Source organism: Galeopterus variegatus, unplaced genomic scaffold (assembly GCF_000696425.1).
Source record: "Galeopterus variegatus unplaced genomic scaffold, G_variegatus-3.0.2 Scaffold7762, whole genome shotgun sequence".
Taxonomy (NCBI): Eukaryota; Metazoa; Chordata; class Mammalia; order Dermoptera; family Cynocephalidae; genus Galeopterus; species Galeopterus variegatus.
Window position 1 is genome coordinate 39,973 of NW_007733873.1, and position 20,070 is coordinate 60,042.

A 20,070-nucleotide genomic window follows, 5' to 3' on the forward strand; every position below is an offset into this window, starting at 1 on the left:
TGAACCAAGAGGCCAGGGCAGTGGGGGTGGGCAGAATCCCCAAGGGCAGTGAAACGCTTTTCGGCTGCCTGGTAACCGGCTGCCAGAACGGAGAGCGAAGCAGAGAGCAGGGCAGCGGCTTCTTGACGTCAGGACCAAGCGAGGGCATCGCGCCAACACCCCCAGCCCGCCCCAGAGCAGGGCCGGCCGACGGCGGGAGAGGAGCCGGCGGCGCGGGAGTGGGGGGCGCGGGAGCCGGCCGGCTGGGGCGCAGCATGCCCCCTGCCCCCGGGTCATGGAGATCGCCCTGGTGCCCCTGGAGAACGGCGGTGCCATGACCGTCAGAGGAGGAGCCGAGGCCCGGGCAGGCTGCAGCCAGGCCACAGAAGGGGAGCCCCGGTGTCCCCCGACGGCTGGCATCAGCGATGGGCCCAAAGAGCCGGCGCCAAGGGGGCGCGGCTCGCAGAGGGGCGCGGACCCGGGAGGGCGGCCTTTGCCACCGCTGCCGCAGGAGCTGCCGCCGCCACGACGGCCGCCCCCGGACGACGAGGAGGCAGAAGGCGACCCCAGCCTGGGCATGGCGGGGGACCGGGCGCCGGGCGCGGGGACCCTGCACCACCAGCGCGTCCTGCTCAACGTCTCCGGGCTGCGCTTCGAGACGCAGCTGGGCACCCTGGCGCAGTTCCCCGACACGCTGCTGGGGGACCCGGCCAAGCGCCTGCGCTTCTTCGACCCCCTGCGGAACGAGTACTTCTTCGACCGGCACCGGCCCAGCTTCGACGCCATCCTCTACTACTACCAGTCGGGGGGCCGCCTGCGCAGGCCGGTCAACGTGCCCCTGGACGTGTTCGCGGACGAGATCCGCTTCTACCAGCTGGGCGACGAGGCCCTGGCGCGCTTCCGCGAGGACGAGGGCTTCCTCAGGGACGAGCAGAAGCCCCTGCCGCGCAACCAGTTCCAGCGCCAGGTCTGGCTCATCTTCGAGTACCCCGAGAGCTCGGGGTCCGCGCGGGCCATCGCCATCGTCTCGGTCCTGGTCATCCTCATCTCCATCATCACCTTCTGCCTGGAGACCCTGCCCGAGTTCAGGGACGAACGCGAGCTGCTGCGCCACCCCCTGGTGCCCCACCAGCCGCCTGCGCCCGCCGCGGCCAACGGCAGCGGGGCCGTGGCGCCCCCCTCCGGCCCGACGGTGGCACCACTCCTGCCTAGGACGCTGGCGGACCCCTTCTTCATTGTGGAGACCACGTGTGTCGTCTGGTTCACCTTCGAGCTGCTCGTGCGCTTCTTCGCCTGCCCCAGCAAGGCAGAGTTCTCTCGGAACATCATGAACATTATCGATGTCGTGGCCATCTTCCCCTACTTCATCACCTTGGGCACCGAGCTGGCAGAGCAGCAGCCTGGGGGTGCAGGAGGGGGTGGCCAGAATGGGCAGCAGGCCATGTCCCTGGCCATCCTCAGAGTGATCCGCCTGGTCCGGGTGTTCCGCATCTTCAAGCTCTCCCGCCACTCCAAGGGGCTGCAGATCCTGGGCAAGACCTTGCAGGCCTCCATGCGGGAGCTGGGGCTGCTCATCTTCTTCCTCTTCCTCGGAGTCATCCTCTTCTCCAGCGCCGTCTACTTCGCAGAGGCTGACAACCAGGGGACCCACTTCTCCAGCATCCCAGATGCCTTCTGGTGGGCAGTGGTCACCATGACCACTGTGGGCTATGGGGACATGAGGCCCATCACCGTGGGGGGCAAGATCGTGGGCTCGCTGTGTGCCATCGCTGGGGTCCTCACCATTGCCCTATGACTCACTCTTTCCCAGCATTCCGGATGCCTTCTGGTGGGCGGTGGTTACAATGACCACAGTAGGTTATGGGGACATGTATCCCATGACCGTGGGGGGCAAGATCGTGGGCTCGCTGTGTGCCATCGCTGGGGTCCTCACCATTGCCCTGCCCGTGCCCGTCATCGTCTCCAACTTCAACTACTTCTACCACCGGGAGACGGAGCAGGAGGAGCACGCAGCCCTTAAGGAGGAGCATGGCAGCCAGAACCAGGGGACCGGGCTGGACGGAGGAGGCCAGCGGAAGGCCAGCTGCAGGAAGGGTTCCTTCTGCAAGGCTGGGGGGTCCCTGGAGAATTCAGACAGTGCCCGAAGGGGCAGCTGCCCCATAGAAAAGTGTAACCTCAAGGCCAAGAGCAATGTGGACTTGCGGAGGTCCCTGTACGCCCTCTGCCTGGACAGCAGCCGGGAAACAGATCTGTAAAGGCAGATCCAGGCAGACTGGTGGCAGAGGGGTGGGGGCCGGGAGAGGCCTTCTGAACCTGGGTATCTACTTTATACCGCAGAGTATTTGAAGCTCACGCCATAACCTTAGTCTGTCCCTCTTTCACTCCTTCTCTCCCTCCCTCCCTTGATCCCCCATTTTTTTTCTCTTCTTTCCATGACACCAAGGGTCGCCTATTTTTAAAAAGTACCACATTCCATGACGCAGGAGCTGTTGAAATGGTGAGTGCTGTGAGATGGATGTATTTGCAGCCAGTTTCCTATAGCCAGCAGAGGGATAACCCAAACAAAAATGGCTTTAAATAGCCCAGATCCCAAGAGATTTTGTAACCCCCCCCAATCCGTGTGTTCCAAATTTGCTTTACATATGGTTATATTTGTGTATAGGGAAAAATATTATTTTTATGGCTGGTGAGTGGATTTTTCTACTGTAGTTCAGATGGAGATATTTTGGATATATTTTCATGATATATGTTGTATTTATGGAAGAGAGAGTTGTTGTGATTTTCTTCTGTGATACTTATATTAGAGCCAGAGACCCTGGTCTGGCTGTTCTGGTTCTTGTGTCTCGAAGCTTCTCTCTGTTCTGGGATGTGTTCTCGGTGCTTTGTGTCTAGGGCAGGGAATGTTTCGGAAGAAAGGCAAATCTGACTTTTTCTGTGCGCCTTAAAGAATTCTGGTAACTTTCTTTGAAAAAATTTTAATGATGCTGAAGGAAGACTTCTGATAATTCATTCTCTTTATTTTTTTCCCAGGAAATAAAATGTTATTTGGTTGAAGCAAGTGTTAGTTTTCTACAGCTGATAAAGTTTTTGAAATTTAAAATAAATAGTCTGTCACTTGCTGTTTCTGGTTTTGGAGTCAGAGCAAATGCCTTGACCGGGGTAGAAAGCTTGGAAACCTAATGTGTAGCTAAGCTAAACATCCTTGCAATGGTTCCCCTGTGTCTTACAGGCAACGGTGGGTGAATCCTGTTTGTCTTAGGCTATATGACATGTTCAGCTCTGCAACATGCCACCTGCCTGACGTCTGGTATTAGACCCAGACATCAGTATGGAGGGTGGTGGGAGCCAAAAGGGACAGTTCCACTGTGGTCTCCTGGGACTGGATTTCTGAAATCTCCTCTGTCTGCAGGTTTTAAGCTCTCCTTAGCAGCTCTGAGAAACAAGCCTGATATTCACAGACATGAAGCCCCTTCACAAAAGCGCATCCCCAGTGTGAAGGTCACAGAGGGAATGGTGCCTGGTTGTCTCCCCCACCCTCCCTGCCCCTGGTGGTGGGGCAGAGGAGCATGCAAAGCCTTAAGGATGGACGGCCGCACCAGAGGCCAAACACAAGGGTTTACTTGTTCCCGTTAGAGGCTCATTTCTACAGATTGTGGCTTTGCCCAAAGTAATCCCTAAACTCAGAATGAATCCTTTTGTTCCCTTTTTACTGGATGGTTGTGGCAAAACATCACAGTAGCTATAACATTAGCTATAATTTCTCCCTGGGATTATCTATGTGTCGTAGGGTTCCAGACTCCTGATGTTGCTTTTTCTGCTGAATAATTCAAGGACTGGTTGTTTTACATCCTCACCAGGGTGAGGGTGGGCTCATGGTCCACAATCACACCTCCCCCATTAGGACGACAGTGAGCCTAATGGCTAGTTCTGAGGGTTCGTCCAGGGCTCCACGTGGTTGGGGGATCTACTTAATCTATGTCTGAGAATTGTGCATTTAAGTAAGACAGTCAACACAGTAATAAAAGCCAGTGTCTGAGAATGCCTGGAGTCATTTCTAGTCAGGAACTGTTAACAAATCTGAGGAGGAAACAGAAGGATTGTGCAGGCAGGGCTCTGTTGTTTTTCATTACATGCTAAAACAAAGGAAGGAGAAGAGAGACTATTTATTTATAATTCACCATCTGCCTAAAAGCAGGGCACATTGCCAAAGCTCAAGTCCACACAGACTCACCTCCCAGCCCTCTGTGCCTTTAAAGCTAATATTTGCAGTTTAGAACACACCCAGTGATTGGGACTAGGTCGTAACCCCTAGGGTTCCATCCTCTCTTAAAAACAAAACAGATGTTGCCACCTCTGACCTGAAGCTTCCTTCCTCTAGGCTTAAGCACCAAAGAGAGAGCAGCACCCAGGCCTTAGATGTGTCCAGGTGCCTGGCGATATGTTGGTCCACCTAGAGTAAACTGCATCTTTAAAATGTCCAGTAAATGGGCACAATGTCATACAGATCCTCAGGGCTCAAGTGGACGACGTGATGAGAGAGTGGCACTTCCTATTTTATGTGGGGATATTGGGGAGGGGATATTGCAGAGCAGGTGTTCACAGCAGACCCAGGTGGTTCAAGAAGGAACCCTGGAGCCCGGCACCCCAGTCCTCAGTAGTAGTCTCTGCTCCTGGAGTCCAGCGATGTGGTATCTGTCCTGGGGAGGAGACCCACTAGACACTTCAATGTGTTTCAGTCGCTCCATATTGTCAGTGCACCTGTTGCTGTGATTCTGGAAGTAAGCTCTGCTATTTCACTCTGCCTTTGGACATGATTAGCAGGAAAAGAATCTGAATGTCAAGGCTGTTTCCCAGGCTACCTAAGGAAAGGAGCCCCACCCTGTCCTCTCCCACCCTCCCCTTTTCTGCTGTCATTGACTTTCCACAACTTCTACCTTCCTCAGGAGATGAAATCAAGTGGCCTCAGCCAAGCTTTTATGCAGATGTTGTTTCTTGGCTCCCAGACAGGAAACCATCCCTGGGTTTATAATCTCCCAGTATTGGCAAGCAAGGCCCAGAGGGTGGGGTTGTGCCTGGGTGTCGGGTACTCGTGTGAGGACAGCAAGGCATCTGGCCCCCTTTTTTTCACGACCTACTTTTTTCTTCTCCCGCTCATATGCTTGCTGAACCCTAAGCAATTACAGGTTCAGAGCAAAAATATTTGCACTTACTTTAAAAGCCCCAGCTCCTTGATTCACTCTGCTGGGGACACTCCCTGGAGGGGAGAATAAAACAGAGTGTGAGCCCTTGAAGAAGTTTTTCCTTGAGTTGGGGTTTGCGTTATTCTAGTGTGGATAATATGGGCACCCCCAGACTTGGGGTGGATGGAGCAGTGTGGTCCCTTTGGGGCAGGAGCACCGTGCTCCAAGTCCCTTCCGTAAATGGAAGATTTGTTCACAGTGGAGTCTGACCCTGGGTGGTGGTCAAGCGTTCTTCCCTCTTGTTTGACCTCAGCAGCACACGTCCACTCGACAGCTCCTCTGGGCCAGCACTCTTCTAGGTGTGGGGAAGATATTGGCACGGGTCCCTGCCTTCGTATAGCTTGCATCTCATTGGGGAAGCAGTCAGTGCAAGACAAAAGTAAGTCACGCAAGACAGTATGTGATCAAGTACCTCGTAGCAGTTCCAAAATGGAGTGTTAGCGTCAGGATTGGGAGCAGGAGAATCAGCGAGGACGGGGGTAGAAAAGAAAAGTTTCTGGGGACATTGCAGGGTGGCTTGGAAGACGGTTGGGCATTGGGGCAAGGGAAATAAGAGTAGTGGGCTAGGGGAGAACCACTGCCCTCTCCTGTCACTGGAGGTCGGGCACGGAGTCCAGAGTTAAAGGCTGGTGTCTGCAGTGGGAGCTCCACTTTTACCAATGGCAGGGACTCAATTGTTGAGGGCAGGAGTTGGCAAAATTTCTGAAAGGGCCAGATAGTAAATATTTTAGGCTTTGTAGGTCAAGAGGCAAAATTGAGGCTATGATGTAGGTACTTATATAACCATTTAAAACGTAATCCTTTAAAAATGTAAAAACCAGCCTTAGCAGAAGAGCTGTATAAACATCCCTGTCACAGCAGTTTATCTGTCACACACAGGCTGCCTGCTGGGTGTCCAGCCTTGCCCGTGAAGCCCTGACCTGTCCCCTGATCTGACTTGACTCAGTTCATCTCACAATTATTGCAAATGCCAACCCCCGGTTTGGGGAGGGATCCCATGCTGGCATCTCCTAGCCCAGGAAAAGCCTCATAAGAAAGATTTAGTTAGTTCTACCTCCTCATGAAAATTAGATGTTTTTACTTAGCTGTGGGACAGGCTGCTCTGTTTCCGAGGAGGAGAAAGAAGATGCCAAACTAGAAACTCTGCCTGGCACTTGGGCCTTGGGTTTTCCCTGAGCCATTGGCGGGAGTGGGGCCCCCTCAGTCTTCCCCTGGGCCTGGGGGATGCACTTCACCTGCCCTTCTTCACCTGGTTCCTCTCTGGCTGTAGAGAGGTCCTGGGTTGGCTCAGCCTCTGTGTGCACCCAGTGTGTGTGTGGTGTGCACACGTATAGCAGTGTGCACGGGTGGGGAGGGGGGCCCAGCCTGGGGTGACTCAACTACAGACCACAGAACTCCAGACAGCAAGACACTGTTGCCTTCTCTTTCACTTGGCGTTTATTTCTGAATGTCGAGCACTGCACCGTGGGATGTTCCAGCAGGAAGGAACCTCACGAGGAGTCCGGTCTAACCTGTTCATTTTACAGATGAGCAGAGCAAGGCCCAAGGAGGAGGTGACTTGCCCAAGGTCACAGTCCCAGTTAAAGCAGGACTGTTTTCCCTGACTCCTAGGCTGGATTTCTCCTGTAACTCCACTGTGCTCCTCCTGCACACAAGTCTCGAAGTTCTCACGAAGCTGCCTCCACCTGCCGCACCTCCTGAAGCGCGTTCCTGCCATGTCAGCTGATCTGCATGCGGTCTGCCTGTGACATCCGCCCCCTGGGTGTCCGGCCCTGGCCCAGGAGCTCTGACCTGTCCCCTTTGGTCTATCTTCACTCAACTCAACTTTCACTGATTGCAAATTTCATGCCCGTGCAGGCAATGGAAAAACAGCACCAGATGAACAGGGTTCCATGGACAAGCATCTCACTGTCTAGAGGGAAAGTGGAAATATTTCTAATCCTGTGTACTTAGTGCTGTCATTCATTCAACAAATATTTGCTCGACAACTATTTACAGGCAGGCACCATGCTAGGTACTGGGGATAACTGGCAAGGAATCTTCCCTGGCTGGATTTCCAGTCTAGGGGGGACAATCAATAGTCAAGGAAGCAAATGAATAAAGAGGTCATTTTGAGTCCCAGCACCACTCCTGCCACTCACCACCTGGGAGCAGGAAGGTGCCCCTGCCACCAAGGAAGCACAGCCAAAGAGATGGAGGTGGGGCATCTCACCAAGGGGACACAACATGCGCTTCTGCTCAAAGGCCAGCAACGGGTTCAAATCTGATTTTTTCTTTTTTTGGACAGGGAGGGTGCAGGCAGGGACACTCAGATGCCCCTTGATTGTCTGGCCAGCTAACAGGAGACCCCAACAGATTCTGAGTCTGTGTCAAAAGCAATAGGAACAATCTGTGGTTACCAACGGGGGCAGGACCCAAGGTGGGGTGAGCGGGTGGGGGAGCAGACAAGAAGCCCTAGAAACCTGTCACTCCTCAGGACTATTATGAAACCAGGAATAGGAACTGGGAAATCTAGGAGGGGTGTGGTGGGGTCAAGAAAAGAGGGTGGAGAGAGTCGAACTTCGTGGGCAAAGCATGACGCTGCCTGGAAACTCAGAATGAAAGCCCTACTGCCCCTGGGCTCCCCAGCATGCTCCTTGGTGGCACTTTGAGGACTGAGAGCTCTGGAGGACAGCAGGCTCCCCTTCCTCCTGCCCACACTGCTCCCCCTGCCCGTGACGCACCAGGGGGCTAGATCTTTTCTCCTTGTGCATGGCCCTGTCTTTGGGAGAAGCAGAGAGATGGGAACTGTGCAGGAGCTGAAGATCAGCACCAACCATCAGGGACTGGCTCGGTGTCCCCATCCCTCACTGTGCTCTCCATACCACTGTCATGTATGACGTCCTGTGCCCCAAGGAGTCACTTCTGCCTCCTACAGGTGTCTCCAATCTGCGGGTACAAGCCTGTCAGTCCTGGGTACAGTAGTAGGGATAGAAATGAACAGATTCTGCCCTCAGAAAACCCACCCACTGATGTGTGCAGGCTCCACTTGCCTGTACACGAGGAAACACGTGCAAAAACCATTACAAACAAAATCAAAACTAAACCAATGGACCAGCTTTAGATGTCCCAGAGAAATATAATTATGCTTAAAGGTTTGGGGGTTTGATCTAAGTTCAGTGGAGTCATTTGAGCCAGGAGTCCTGAAAGAGGGGCTCTTCAGGAGCAGTGTGAAGACACGGTCACATGGACTTAGTGTTTGTTAATATAAGTCCTCCCCACTGCTAAGCCTCCTCTCAGACCTCGCAGCACTCTTGTGTGATCTGTCACTCTGTCCCCTGAAGGGGTTACTTGTTCCGTGTCTGATTTCCTAGGTTGCGAGCTGGCCTGCTCAGTGGATCATCTCGTGACTTACTGGGGTTCTCTTTGCGACTTGTACATGGACACAGCTTAAGCCCATATGTTCTTTTTTTTTTTTTTCCTTTTTGTCTTTTTTTTTCGTGTCCGGCAACGGATCGCAACCCTCAGTGTCACACCCGTACCGGACTGGAACCGGCAACGGGATCGCAACCCTCGGTGTCGCGCCCGCACCATATGTTCTGATATAGTGAAAGATCCACAGTGATCTGTTGAACCTCAAGTTTACAAAGAAAAAAGAATGAGCTTTCCCCCTTTTTTTCTAAGTCTCCAGATTTATGGTAATTGGTCTCCTGGAACCAGGCCTTTGAGGAGTCTTCAGCTTCATTGTGTGCTAATCCTATAAATTGTGTTCCAACACAGGATCCGCACTTAGGAACTTCTGAGTGCTTGTAATGTGAAACGACTGCAATGTAATTTCATTATAAATTTCCAAACTGAAGATTTGTACAGCAGCTTTGCTCTGAGGATTCCAAACAGCCATCCCTTTGGCATGTATTATAAACAACAGAGATCACAACAACCTGAATGGTTACCTCTCAGGAACCCATGCCAATCACAGCAATGTACGGAAGACGTGTCTGTTTGCTTTCTTCTCCAGCAGATCAAACTTTCCACTACTGCGACCACTTGCACTTGTTAAGTGGACATCACCTAGACAATTGAGGCAGGTGGTCCCAAGCGTACTGAGGTGGCCGAGGCAGCCAGTTGCAGTGAAGTCTTTCTCATGGAGTACACAACTTGGACAACCGGCCGCTGCTTGTGCCTCTCCTCCTCTGTTTCTATTACTCTCTCTGGAGGGCACATATGGTTGTTATTATGTCATTGCTATTTACTGTCAGTCTTTGGTTGCAGTGAAGTCACCTGTAAGCTCCCCATCGTTTGGACACCGGTTTGAATTGGAGTCCAGCATGGCTGTAGTCACCTCCTCATGGGCTTTCTGCTTCTCTTTCACTTTCTGTCCCCTGTCCACCCTGCACGTGACTCCACATGAATCTCACAGGGGGCACCTCCTGTCATCATGTCATTCCAGGGCTCCTAAACAGAATACTGTCAGTCCCTTTAGCCTGACTTTTAAAGTCTTCCACAATGTGATACCAAATATATCTTCTACTCAGAGAAGCCACCCTCAGCCCCTCCAGTCCCAGCCGTCTCCCTTCTGTGGTTCTCCTCTCCCAGACACAGCTGCCCAGCAGAGGTCAGTGCTTACCTCCCTTCCTCCCACCTGAGCTCAAACCTCTCCTTGAGGTCAAAACATGGTACGTCGTTTTCCCATTCATCTCAGTGGCTAGAATTTGTCATTAGTCATAGCAGGTGCTCAATAAGGCTTTCTGGACTCTGAATTGACTCCTCTTCTGACTTAAAATGACATCGTACCTGGGCCTCCCACATTGAATGCTGTCATCAGACAATTGATACAGATGCTCCTTGTCATCCAGGCAGCCACAGGAGAATGGTCTTCACCCGATGGCTCCCTTTGCTCTGCTTGGCTCAACATGTGTGTGGTCCAGGTAAATAACAGCATTTAGTTTGAGTTGGGACTCCTGGAATTAGAAAGATGGAGAACTCTATGGGCAAGGATTCAGGGAAGTGTTTCAGAGATCAAGGTAGAGCTACAGGGTGGGGATGGAAGAGAGGACGGGCTGGGGATAGAGGTGGGAGACTGGGGAAGTTATCACTTGGGTAAAAAAGTGTTGGTAAGGGACAGAGCAGCCACATGTCTGGACACCCCAGGTATACCTGTCATTGATCGCTGCAATCTTAGTATTTGTAACACTTCATCCCACCACTCCCAAAATATCCCAGTTTGGAAGACAAATTGAGTGGTTACCCAAGAGGAAGTGGGGGTCATAGGGGAGGTGACAGTTTCTCTTTCCATCAGTCTCTGCTATTATTTTCAGGGGGAAGCCCTGGGTCACCAGGTTTCCTGACAGTAATACCAGCAGCAAGTGGTGCCTTCAGGGCCATGGTCAACCAGGCCACCATGCACATTCTGAGCTCCCATGTGCCATGTGCTATGCTAGATGCTGGGACTTAGACATAAATAAGACATTAGGGGGCCCAGTGTGGCGTTTAATCCATGTCCTCAACCCCAATCTAATAACATACAGTTCTCCAATCCCCAGCTGAGGACGGGGTGAAATCTTTAGACGTCCTCAACACTGAAAAGAGTGTGATAGTGCCCATATGCAATTCAAAATGAAAACAATACAAACCAACACATAACTAAAGCCCTCAAAAGCTCTAATATTTCCCTTAGTGCTTTTTTTGACATATCAAATAAGTTATTTCCAAAACATTTTGTTGCCCCTGTTAGCTGGTGCCCTCAGCTCAGGTTTACTCTTCTTATTGGATAATCCAGACCTCACACAGTCTCCCCCTCCCCTGCAATTGGCAGACGGTCTCTACCATGCCTTCTCTTGACCACCTCACTGGGCCCAATCATGGGGGACGTCAGCTCTGTCTGGGTGAGAGATGGACTCTAGATATTGACAGCTGGTGGCCGCGAGGGCAGACCTGAGTCTGAGAGGAGCTTGGAATTCCCCAGTGCCAGGGGCCTTTGTTCTGCACTTTGAAAGGAGCTGCTCTGATGCCGCCCCCAGCAGGGTCTGGCTCATTGGTCTTTCCTGCGAAAACACCAGGAAGGCAGAGTGAGGCATCAGTCCCTACTCTGAACTGTGACCACCCACCGTAGTGCTGGGCCTGAGCCACCCTTATGCTGTGGGCCGCAGAGGGGGGTTCACGTGAACACTATATTTCAGAGACGGAAGAGACTAGCCTGAAACAAAGAAACAATGATATGATCCTAATGAAAGATGTACATTAATGAGACTGTTGAATTGCATGATAAAGAGTATATGAATGAGGTCTGACCACGAACTCGTTAATATTTTTTTCAAGCAAGTGTCTATGTACGGACCTTCAGATATAAAAATAAATAATAAATACATGTTCCAAGGGGTCATCTTGGAGAAGGCTATCCATCTAACTAGGAGATATTGCCAGTGCTCAAAACATCTTGAAATTCCCCTTTGGGAATACATTTAGATTCAGTTCTTTGATTGACACATATTCCTTTTTCGAAGGGCAAGTTCCCATTGAAGTCTTAGGGGTTAACAGTCACTCACACTTTAGTGTGAACTAGTTAAATCAAATGCAGCTGACCGCAATCTGACACTCTGGGAAATGGGAGTTTAAGCAGAGGGATGGGGGACGGGGGCAGATCCTGGCAGGAGGACGTGGACAGCAGAGTAGCTCAAGAATTCCAGGGAGCATTTCATTCTTTCCCATTTGCAACAACATGGATGAGCTTGGAGAAACTTATGTTGAGTGAAATAAGCAAAGCACGGAGGGATAAGTACCCCATGTCCTCACTCGTAAGTGGGAGCTAAGAGAGAAAGAAGGAAGGAAAGAAAGACCACAGGGTGCATTGGACTTGCAGAGGGAGAGAGCAGACCTAGGGATACAAAGTGGAGTGGGGAAAGGGGGATGGGGAGGGAGGTCAGGGACAATTGGGTGAGGGACACAGGGTACAATCACAATTTGTGGTAATGGGCATGCTCCCAGTGTGGATCTGGCCTTCACATCTTGGGCAAGAAGGATGACAATCAGCTTTGTGTCTCATGAGTATTCATAACCAATAAATAAATAAATTAAACAAACAAACAAACAAAATAAAATTCTTAACTAGGAAAAAAAGAATTCCAGGGAGCAGAAAACTTAGGGCCTCTAGAGAGCAGCTGCAGAGGAGCATGCAGTGCCACAGGAGGCGGGAGACAGAGGGGTCTGGCGCTGGAGCTTTGTGAGAGGGAGAATGGGAAACGCACGCAGAGGAGCCTCGGGGCCGGCTCCGGGAGGCGCGCTGAATCAGTCCAGCGATTTAGTTAAGCGGGTGCAGTTTAGAGGCATGTAGACTTGAGTTCGAATCCTGATTTTGTCATTTATTAGCTATATGACCAAATGCAAGTGATTCCTTTCTAAATGGCCTACGATAAAATAGTTTTTGCAACTATGAAATAGGAATAATAATAAGACGTTCTTTCAGAGTTGTCATTGGACAAATGCAGTAAACATTTGAATGGCAGAACCTTCCTCAGATGGGGGTCACGAGGACGAAAGCAAACCGCGTGTGACAAGCACTTGGTGTCCAGCCCTCCCCTCATCACACCCTTCCCTTCATAGCACTGGCCATGTTATGAATTCATATTATTTGTTTACTTGCTCACTGTTTCTCTCTCCTACTAGAATGTAAGCTCCACTAGAACCAGGTCCTCATCTGGCTCGTTCACCCTCTGTGTTCTAGGTACACTGTGGTGCTTAATAAATGTTAGTCGACTGACTGACTACTGAATGAAGGCCAGCAGGAGCTGGATTTGAGGTGGTGCAGATCTGAACGAAAAAAGACTTTAAGTTGTTCCTTGATGTTTTCCTCTGGTTACCCTTCTTGGTGACCCACAAAGTCTGGACACACAGTGGAGCATGATAAAGACCTCTTAGTTGGTTGGATGAATCAATCAGAGCAGATCGGAGGTATATCTGGATGGAGTAAAGGGGTTAATGAGATTATGGGTCTTGCAAACAACAAACAAAGCATAGGAAATTGTTTTTAGTGTGTGGGGGTGTTTATTATTGTAGTGTGGTAAGAAGTAGATTTATAGTCATTTTTACTGTTTATGTGTTTTAAAATATGGTATATGAGCTAATGTGAGAAAGCTGGAGTTTTCACAATTTTCCATTGCTTTGAAATACAGGTGATTTCCATCTATACTGGCATCCACCCCTTGGGCCTACGTGACATTTGTAACTCATTTATCAGTTTGCTCTGCCGTTCTTCAGGATGCTGGCTGACACCCCCCGGCAAGAGAAGCAGGGATGTGTTTTGACAGCCACGTGGTTCCCTTAGCAAGCTGCTGGTGTGCTCAGGCAGCTCGGCGGAGCAGGCTCTGGCTGTCAGATCAAGCGGTGGCTCTGCAGGGCTTCCACTTGCAGAGGCACGTGTGGACTTCCTTCTAACCCTGTTTTCTGGATTGTCTCTTGGCACTGTGAAGCTGGCTTGAAAGCAGGTCACAGGCTCTATCACCGATTTTGTTGTTGTTGTTGTTGTTAAGAAAAGCCAGTGAACTTGTAGCACAAATACCCGGAGACCCCAGAAAATATCTCCTGAGCCCCTGCTAAGAATACAGAAGTGAGCCAAGCACTAGGGGAGGGTATAGTGAAGACATGAAGATTCAAACTGGGGAGTCAACCCCTACACAGATGGATAGATTTCAGAATTCAAGGCGATAGGTACTGCTGTTACTGCCAGCTACCACTTGCTGAGCGCCTATGTGTGCGGAGCATTGTGGTCGACATTGCATGTACATTATCCCCATCGCTGACATACCTTGCCGGGTTGTGAAGCCACTGAAATTAGGGAGGGTGCTCATGTGCCTCAGCCACACAGTTGGACTCGAACTCATGATCTCTGCCTCTGGACTGTGTGTCCACCAGCTGGCTGGTAAGGGTTGGGCATGGAGGAGCGGAGATCTGTGGTGGCAGGTGGTCAAGACAGAGCAAGGAAGATGCACCTTGAGACAACCACAGGGTCTGATTAGGTGGACAGGAGGCCAGGTCAGGGAAGGTAGAGCCAGCAGCAGGGACATCATTGCAGAAAAGCCTGGAGGTGGACACATGGAAAACACACTGCGAGAACGAGGAGCCATTCTTGCTTGGGCAGAAGGCCCGTGAGCATTCAAGAGGGCTTCTGCGAATCGTGCAAGCCCCATTTGGGAAGACAAGTTGAGGCGTGACTATGGTGGGCTTTGAAGAGCAGACAGGAATTTGGAATGGATGCTACATTTTAGGTGAAGGCAGCTGTGGAGGCTTTCAAGAGGGGAATTAAACTGATGAAATTGGTATTTTAATAGACTGGCAAGGATGGCATTTGGGAGATCTGTGCAGGGAAACTAGCAGTGAGGTTCTGCAGGGCCTGGGGTGTGAGGATGCTGTCATATCCCAGCCACCACTCTACCTGAGAACCATTTCCTCTCTTCTCTGTCACCTTCATTTCAGCACAGGATTGTCCCCCGCAAATAGCCTTTCTTACATGCTCTGCACAGCTCCCATTAGGCCTGTGGACTTCAGGCCACGTCCAAGTTTGTCTGGCCACGCTGGGCCTCAGCAGATCCAAACAAGCACATTTCTCTGAGCCTGAGGGAAGCCTGCCAAGGTGTTTCCATCACAAGAGGTACAAATCTTTTGCTCTGCTACTAAAAATGCTACTGGTCATTATGGAAACAACTTGGATGTTTTAGAACACAATTCATTTTCCCTGTCCTATTCTGGGAAGGATGGGAAGATGGTGACTTTTGTTTTAAATGAGAGACCAAAATCACATATTCCATAACATCCTGCTTGTCTTCTGCTGCAAAGTTGCTTGCTCATGAAGTGCATATGGCAGGTCATGATTCCTTTCTGTCCCCTACCAGGTAATCAGGGCTCATGGAAAAAACCTGTTAATTTTACCAGGAAAGAGGGTGCCAGTTCCCCAACCCTAGACTCAGGTGACACACTTGTGACAGATGTGAGCGTGGCATGTGGGCTTGGGGGGCAGGGAAGGGAGGAGGGTTCTGGTGCACCTGATCCCCTATTCTCTGCACATCGGAGAGACATCAGCCTCTGAAAACAGTGCCCAGTGGATCTGGCAACAGTGGGTGGGCTCAGGAGTTCATCCAACCAGACAACCATAGAATCAGAGACTACCAGAGCTGGAAGGTGTCTCAGAGTCCCCCAATAGCAGTGTTCTCAACTTTCAGTATACAAGAGAATCACCTGGGATGTTTCCAAAAATCCAGATTACAGGGTCCTCTCCCCAGAGATTCTTAGTGGGTCCGAGCAGTCTGCATTATTAGTCAGAAGTCGTTGTTATAAGCAACAGGAACTGATTCTTGTCTGATGAGGCTCAGTAGGCAGAATCACTCCTGGGACTGCAGCCTCTGACAAAGTAAAGGGGGAGGAGTGACATTCAGTCAGCCCGATTGCCAAGCACCAGCTCCATACGGGGCCTTACGGTGGCTTCACACACTCCATACCCTTCGGTGGGCTCCTCCTCACACCTCTCCCCTGAACTTGCAACTCACCAGTTTTATGATTTTGGCCCTTCTGGGTCCTTGACTATGGAGCCAAACCATTGAGCACTGCCTGTGATTTTTGTGTAGGTTCTTATTTCAGGTTATCCCTCCCTTCAACACAAATGGGAGATGTTTTCCGATCATTTTAATTTGATGTGGCACTGAAGCAGTGTTCCTGTATGCTATTATACAGTCAATCCTTAACGATAACTCTGGAAAATTGGTGTCCCATTATTGTTCCCATTTTACAGATACAGAAGCTGACATTCAGAGGGGTTAGATAACATGTCCAAGTTGCATAGCAAGCAATGGCTTAAAATGATGCAGGCATTCTGGCTGCAAAGCACGTGCTCTTTTAACTACTGTATTTCACACAGACTCTTCTCTGGAAGGACTCTGAGTCTGTGAACGGACTCAGGTGTGACTTATATCAAGCCTCTATACATCACATCTGGAGGGTTCTTTCCTAACGAAAATAGGCTGTTCCTGGGGTGCCTGCTTAATCTCTTTCGATCCTGGACACCTATGATCAGGTATCCACTGTTAAAGGACCCCCTGGTTTACATCCTGATTCTTTCAACAATCTCGTTGTCTGTGATGGTAACCATGCCCACCTTGTCTGTGGTTATAAGCTCACCATCTCTTTGTTCAACAATTATAGTTAGGAAATCTTTTTTTATCCTAACTCTCACAATTGCTTCCTTGGATAGAACCTTTCCTCCTGCATTTTACAAAGGACAAAATCAAAACTTCTCCCTCAGTCACCCCATCTGCAAATAGACAGTAGTTAGCTAATATTTATTGAGCATTTATATTTGCCAGTGATTTTTTAAGTGTGCTGCATGCATTATCTCATTTAGTCCTCAGAACAACCACATGGAGTAGGTACTACTATTATCGCTGTTTAGAACTGTACATTGAGGCAGGAGAGAGACATTTGTCTAAGGTCTCATAAGAAGTAAGTCGCAGAGCCAGGATTTAATGCCAGGCAGTCAGGCTCCGGGGCTAGCTCTGAGCTAATCCTTCTTGCCATAGCTTAAGCTCATTCCCTCTTGCTATGTCAGCAACAAAGATCAGTTCATCCATTCAACAAACACGCATTAAATGCCTACTCTTTGCCAGACGAGGGAAAGCTGTATGGTCTCTCATTTTATGTAGCTTGGTCTAATGGGGGAGAAGGACACTGATCAAACAGTCTTATGGATTCAAGTGAAACCGTGTCTGTGAGAAAGCACCGAGGGAGGTGTCTGTGGTGCTGTGAAAGTGTGCGATACAGGCTTACCTGGTCAGGTAGGTTGGAGATGGGGACCCGAAACTACGAGGCCCCTTATGACAAGGACCTGTGAGCCTGTCTGTGGCCACTACTGCTAGGTAGGTTACTGTGACCTCATGCTGGCTTTGGGACTTCAGGGTGGAAGGAGAATAGAAGTAGGAGAGTATGTTCCGCAGCCCCCCAGGCGGCTTCTCTTCTTCCCTCCTGTCCCAGCTCCTTTTTCGACCCCTGAGTTGACCCTGTGAGAGGAGCGAAGCAGCTGAGCCTCCGAGAGGACAGCCCGAGAGCTTACTCTTCTCCAGCACAGACTCAGCATCAGCCCCTCTGACTAGAAGAAAGTTCTTGAAAAGAATTGACCATGTCAGATTTTCTGGGAGGGAAATGGGTGTCAAGCCTGTGGATCTCTGGGGAGAGGAGGGTGGAGACTCCATGGGAGCTGGGGTCCCTCTGGCAGGTCCTAGGGGGGCCATTTGTCTGTCTGCCTGGGGTGCTTTCTGAGGCAAAGCACGTCAGGCATGGGCCCCTGGGTGCCACATCTCCTCTATAGACAGGTGTGGCCATCACTGCATACATTTGTGGGAGAGCTTTGGAACTCAGAGCCTGCGCAGGTGATCTCTGAAGTGTTTTGTCATCCGGGTGTATGTGCTAATTGGGGTGAGAATGGAGAGGGCTTCTCTCCCTTCTAAAAACCCTCGATGGGGGCTTTCTGCCTGGGTTTCTGAGCTCTTCTGCCCCAGCCCAACTGAGATCTCAGGTATCAGTGACCCCCCAAAATGGAGAGATCTCATTCCCCTGGAGCTAGTTAAGGATAGGAGGCTGATCAATCCAGCCAAAGATTTATCAGAAGAGGCAGAAGAGAAGCATGGAGAGAAAGGAAAGTGGAAAGTGCAGAGAGCAGTGTGAGAAAGAAGAGGGGCCCGCGAGCTCCTGGGAGAGAAGCAGGGACGTCACCGTGGGGACGTCACCCGACGTGGTGCTCGCTACCCCACAGTTCAGAGGTGAGCTCCTCTGCCCATCTAAGTGTGGGATCACATGCAGCACAGGGCTGTCGGCCTCGCCAATCTCAGGGCAGGCCTGATAACCAGGGTGGGGTGTCGAGCTCACGCTGACCGGACAGCCGGCCTCCAGTTCATCGAGCCTAGGGATGGCGTTTTCTTCAGGACCCACCGACCAGGGTGACTCCACTGCTCCGGGGGTCCATGCGGGGAGGTTTCTGCCCACAGCACTTTCTTTCGAATAACCATTTTGCAAAAAACTAATAACAATGAGGAGCTGATTGGTACAGTGTTCCCCTGCTCTATGGAAACATGATTAGGATGGAGACGAAAAAAAACTTCGTTTCAGAGTAAAGCTGCTGAAGGAAATGTGGCACCACTGAATCAGTCCCAAATGTGGAGCCAGGAAATGACAGCCCCAGTTTTGCCACTTTCTAGCTGGCAACCTCATGCAGTCCCTTAAACTGGATGTCTCTCAGTCCCTTGGTCGTAAACTGGAGCTAATACTATCTTATGGCTTAGAGGATTGTGAATATTTCATGAATTATGTAATAATCTTTTGAACACAAGAGCTTTCAAAAATTATAAAGTACTTTGCAAATAAAAAAGATTATGATTATTTCCTTTAACCTGAATATCAATAAAGTAAACACAGAAGGTGACGTGAGTAGGGGGTTTATCTCCCCTGTGCTGTCAATCGAGAGCCTCTGTGTTGCCAGCCACGTTGCATTCCACACGAATGACACTTCCAGGAGCATAATGTGAGTGGTGTCCCCTGAAGTGGCAATGCAGTGGTGTCAAATCAGGTGGAAGGAAGTCATATTTAACAAAACAAAAAGCGGTTCAGTAGACTATTCCAGTCTACATTCCATAATTGAATCAGCAAAATATCAATGTGACGCAATGTATCAGTAAGGATAGGTTAGATTATGCTGCTGTGACAAAATAACCCCCAGATCCCAAGGGATTGAAACACACAGGTTTATTTTTGACTCATCATATATGTCCATCATGGGATAGCAGGAGGCTTTGCATATTCTAGTCACTCAGAGACCAACAGTGACAAAACAGTCACCATCGTGAACACTGCGAGTCACTGTGCCAAAGGGAAAGACCTTTCAAGAGACTTGCATCAGTACTTAATGCTTGCCTAGAAGTGACAGACACTATCCTCACTCCAACTCATTGGCCAGAACTAGTCACATGACCACAGCGACTCACAAACGATCCAGAAAGAACAATTCTGCCTCAAAATACTTGGAATCACTAATCACTGCCCGTAATTTAGGAACAGAAAACTCTCATGATCAGAATATTGAGTAGTAGGGCCGTGCCCATGGTGCACTCTGGAGAGTGTGGTGCTGGGAGCGCAGCGGCGCTCCCGCCGCAGGTTCGGATCCTATATAGAGATGGCCGGTGCGTTCACTGGCTCAACCCGGTGTGGGCAACACCAAGCCACGGGTTGCAATCCCCTTACCGGTCACAAAAAGGACAAAAAAAAAAAAAAAAGAATATTGAGTAGTAGGGCCGTGCCCATGGTGCACTCAGGAGAGTGTGGTGCTGGGAGCGCAGCGGCGCTCCCGCCGCAGGTTCGGATCCTATATAGAGATGGCCGGTGCGTTCACTGGCTCAACCCGGTGTGGGCAACACCAAGCCAAGGGTTGCAATCCCCTTACCGGTCACAAAAAGGACAAAAAAAAAAAAAAAAAGAATATTGAGTAGTAGGTTGTTAAGGCACAAATTCCCTTGTGACAGCCAGCGTTTAGAAATTCTACCTTTGAAATGATGCCAAGGCCTGACCTAGTCCTTCATTTTACTAGATGTCCAAAGCATTTATTGAAACTAGTCTCATTGCTGTGAAAACTAACTCTAAATATTTCTCCATTTTTGTATTTATTGAATTCTAGAATAGCAGCAGTGGATGAGACCTCAGGGCTCAACCAGTTTAACAGACAAGGAACAGATCCTGGGAGGGGATGAGGAGCTTTTCCTAGCCACGCAGCCATTTAGGGGCCGGCCTAGAAACAGAATTAGCTGTCCCATTTAGGTGCAGTTCACTTGACCCACAACACATTTCC

At 50.2% G+C, this 20,070-nt stretch overlaps 1 protein-coding gene across 1 annotated transcript; it reads left to right on the forward strand.

Annotated features, from left to right (window-relative positions):
- The first annotated feature begins 274 nt into the window (after positions 1-274).
- On the forward strand, positions 275-2,268 carry KCNA5 (potassium voltage-gated channel, shaker-related subfamily, member 5). The gene is made up of 2 exons (XM_008592304.1): positions 275-1,726; positions 1,875-2,268. Exons 1-2 carry the CDS (start codon positions 275-277, stop codon positions 2,232-2,234), a joined length of 1,812 nt encoding a protein of 603 aa, XP_008590526.1. The 3' UTR covers positions 2,235-2,268.
- Positions 2,269-20,070: the final 17,802 nt, after the last annotated feature.

Coding starts and splice junctions, on each gene's coding strand:
- KCNA5 (XM_008592304.1), top strand. CDS start 275: ATGGAGATCGCCCTGGTGCCCCTGGAGAACGGCGGTGCCATGACCGTC. Junction 1,727..1,874: donor TCACCGTGGGGGGCAAGATC/GTGGGCTCGCTG, acceptor GTGGGGGGCAAG/ATCGTGGGCTCGCTGTGTGC.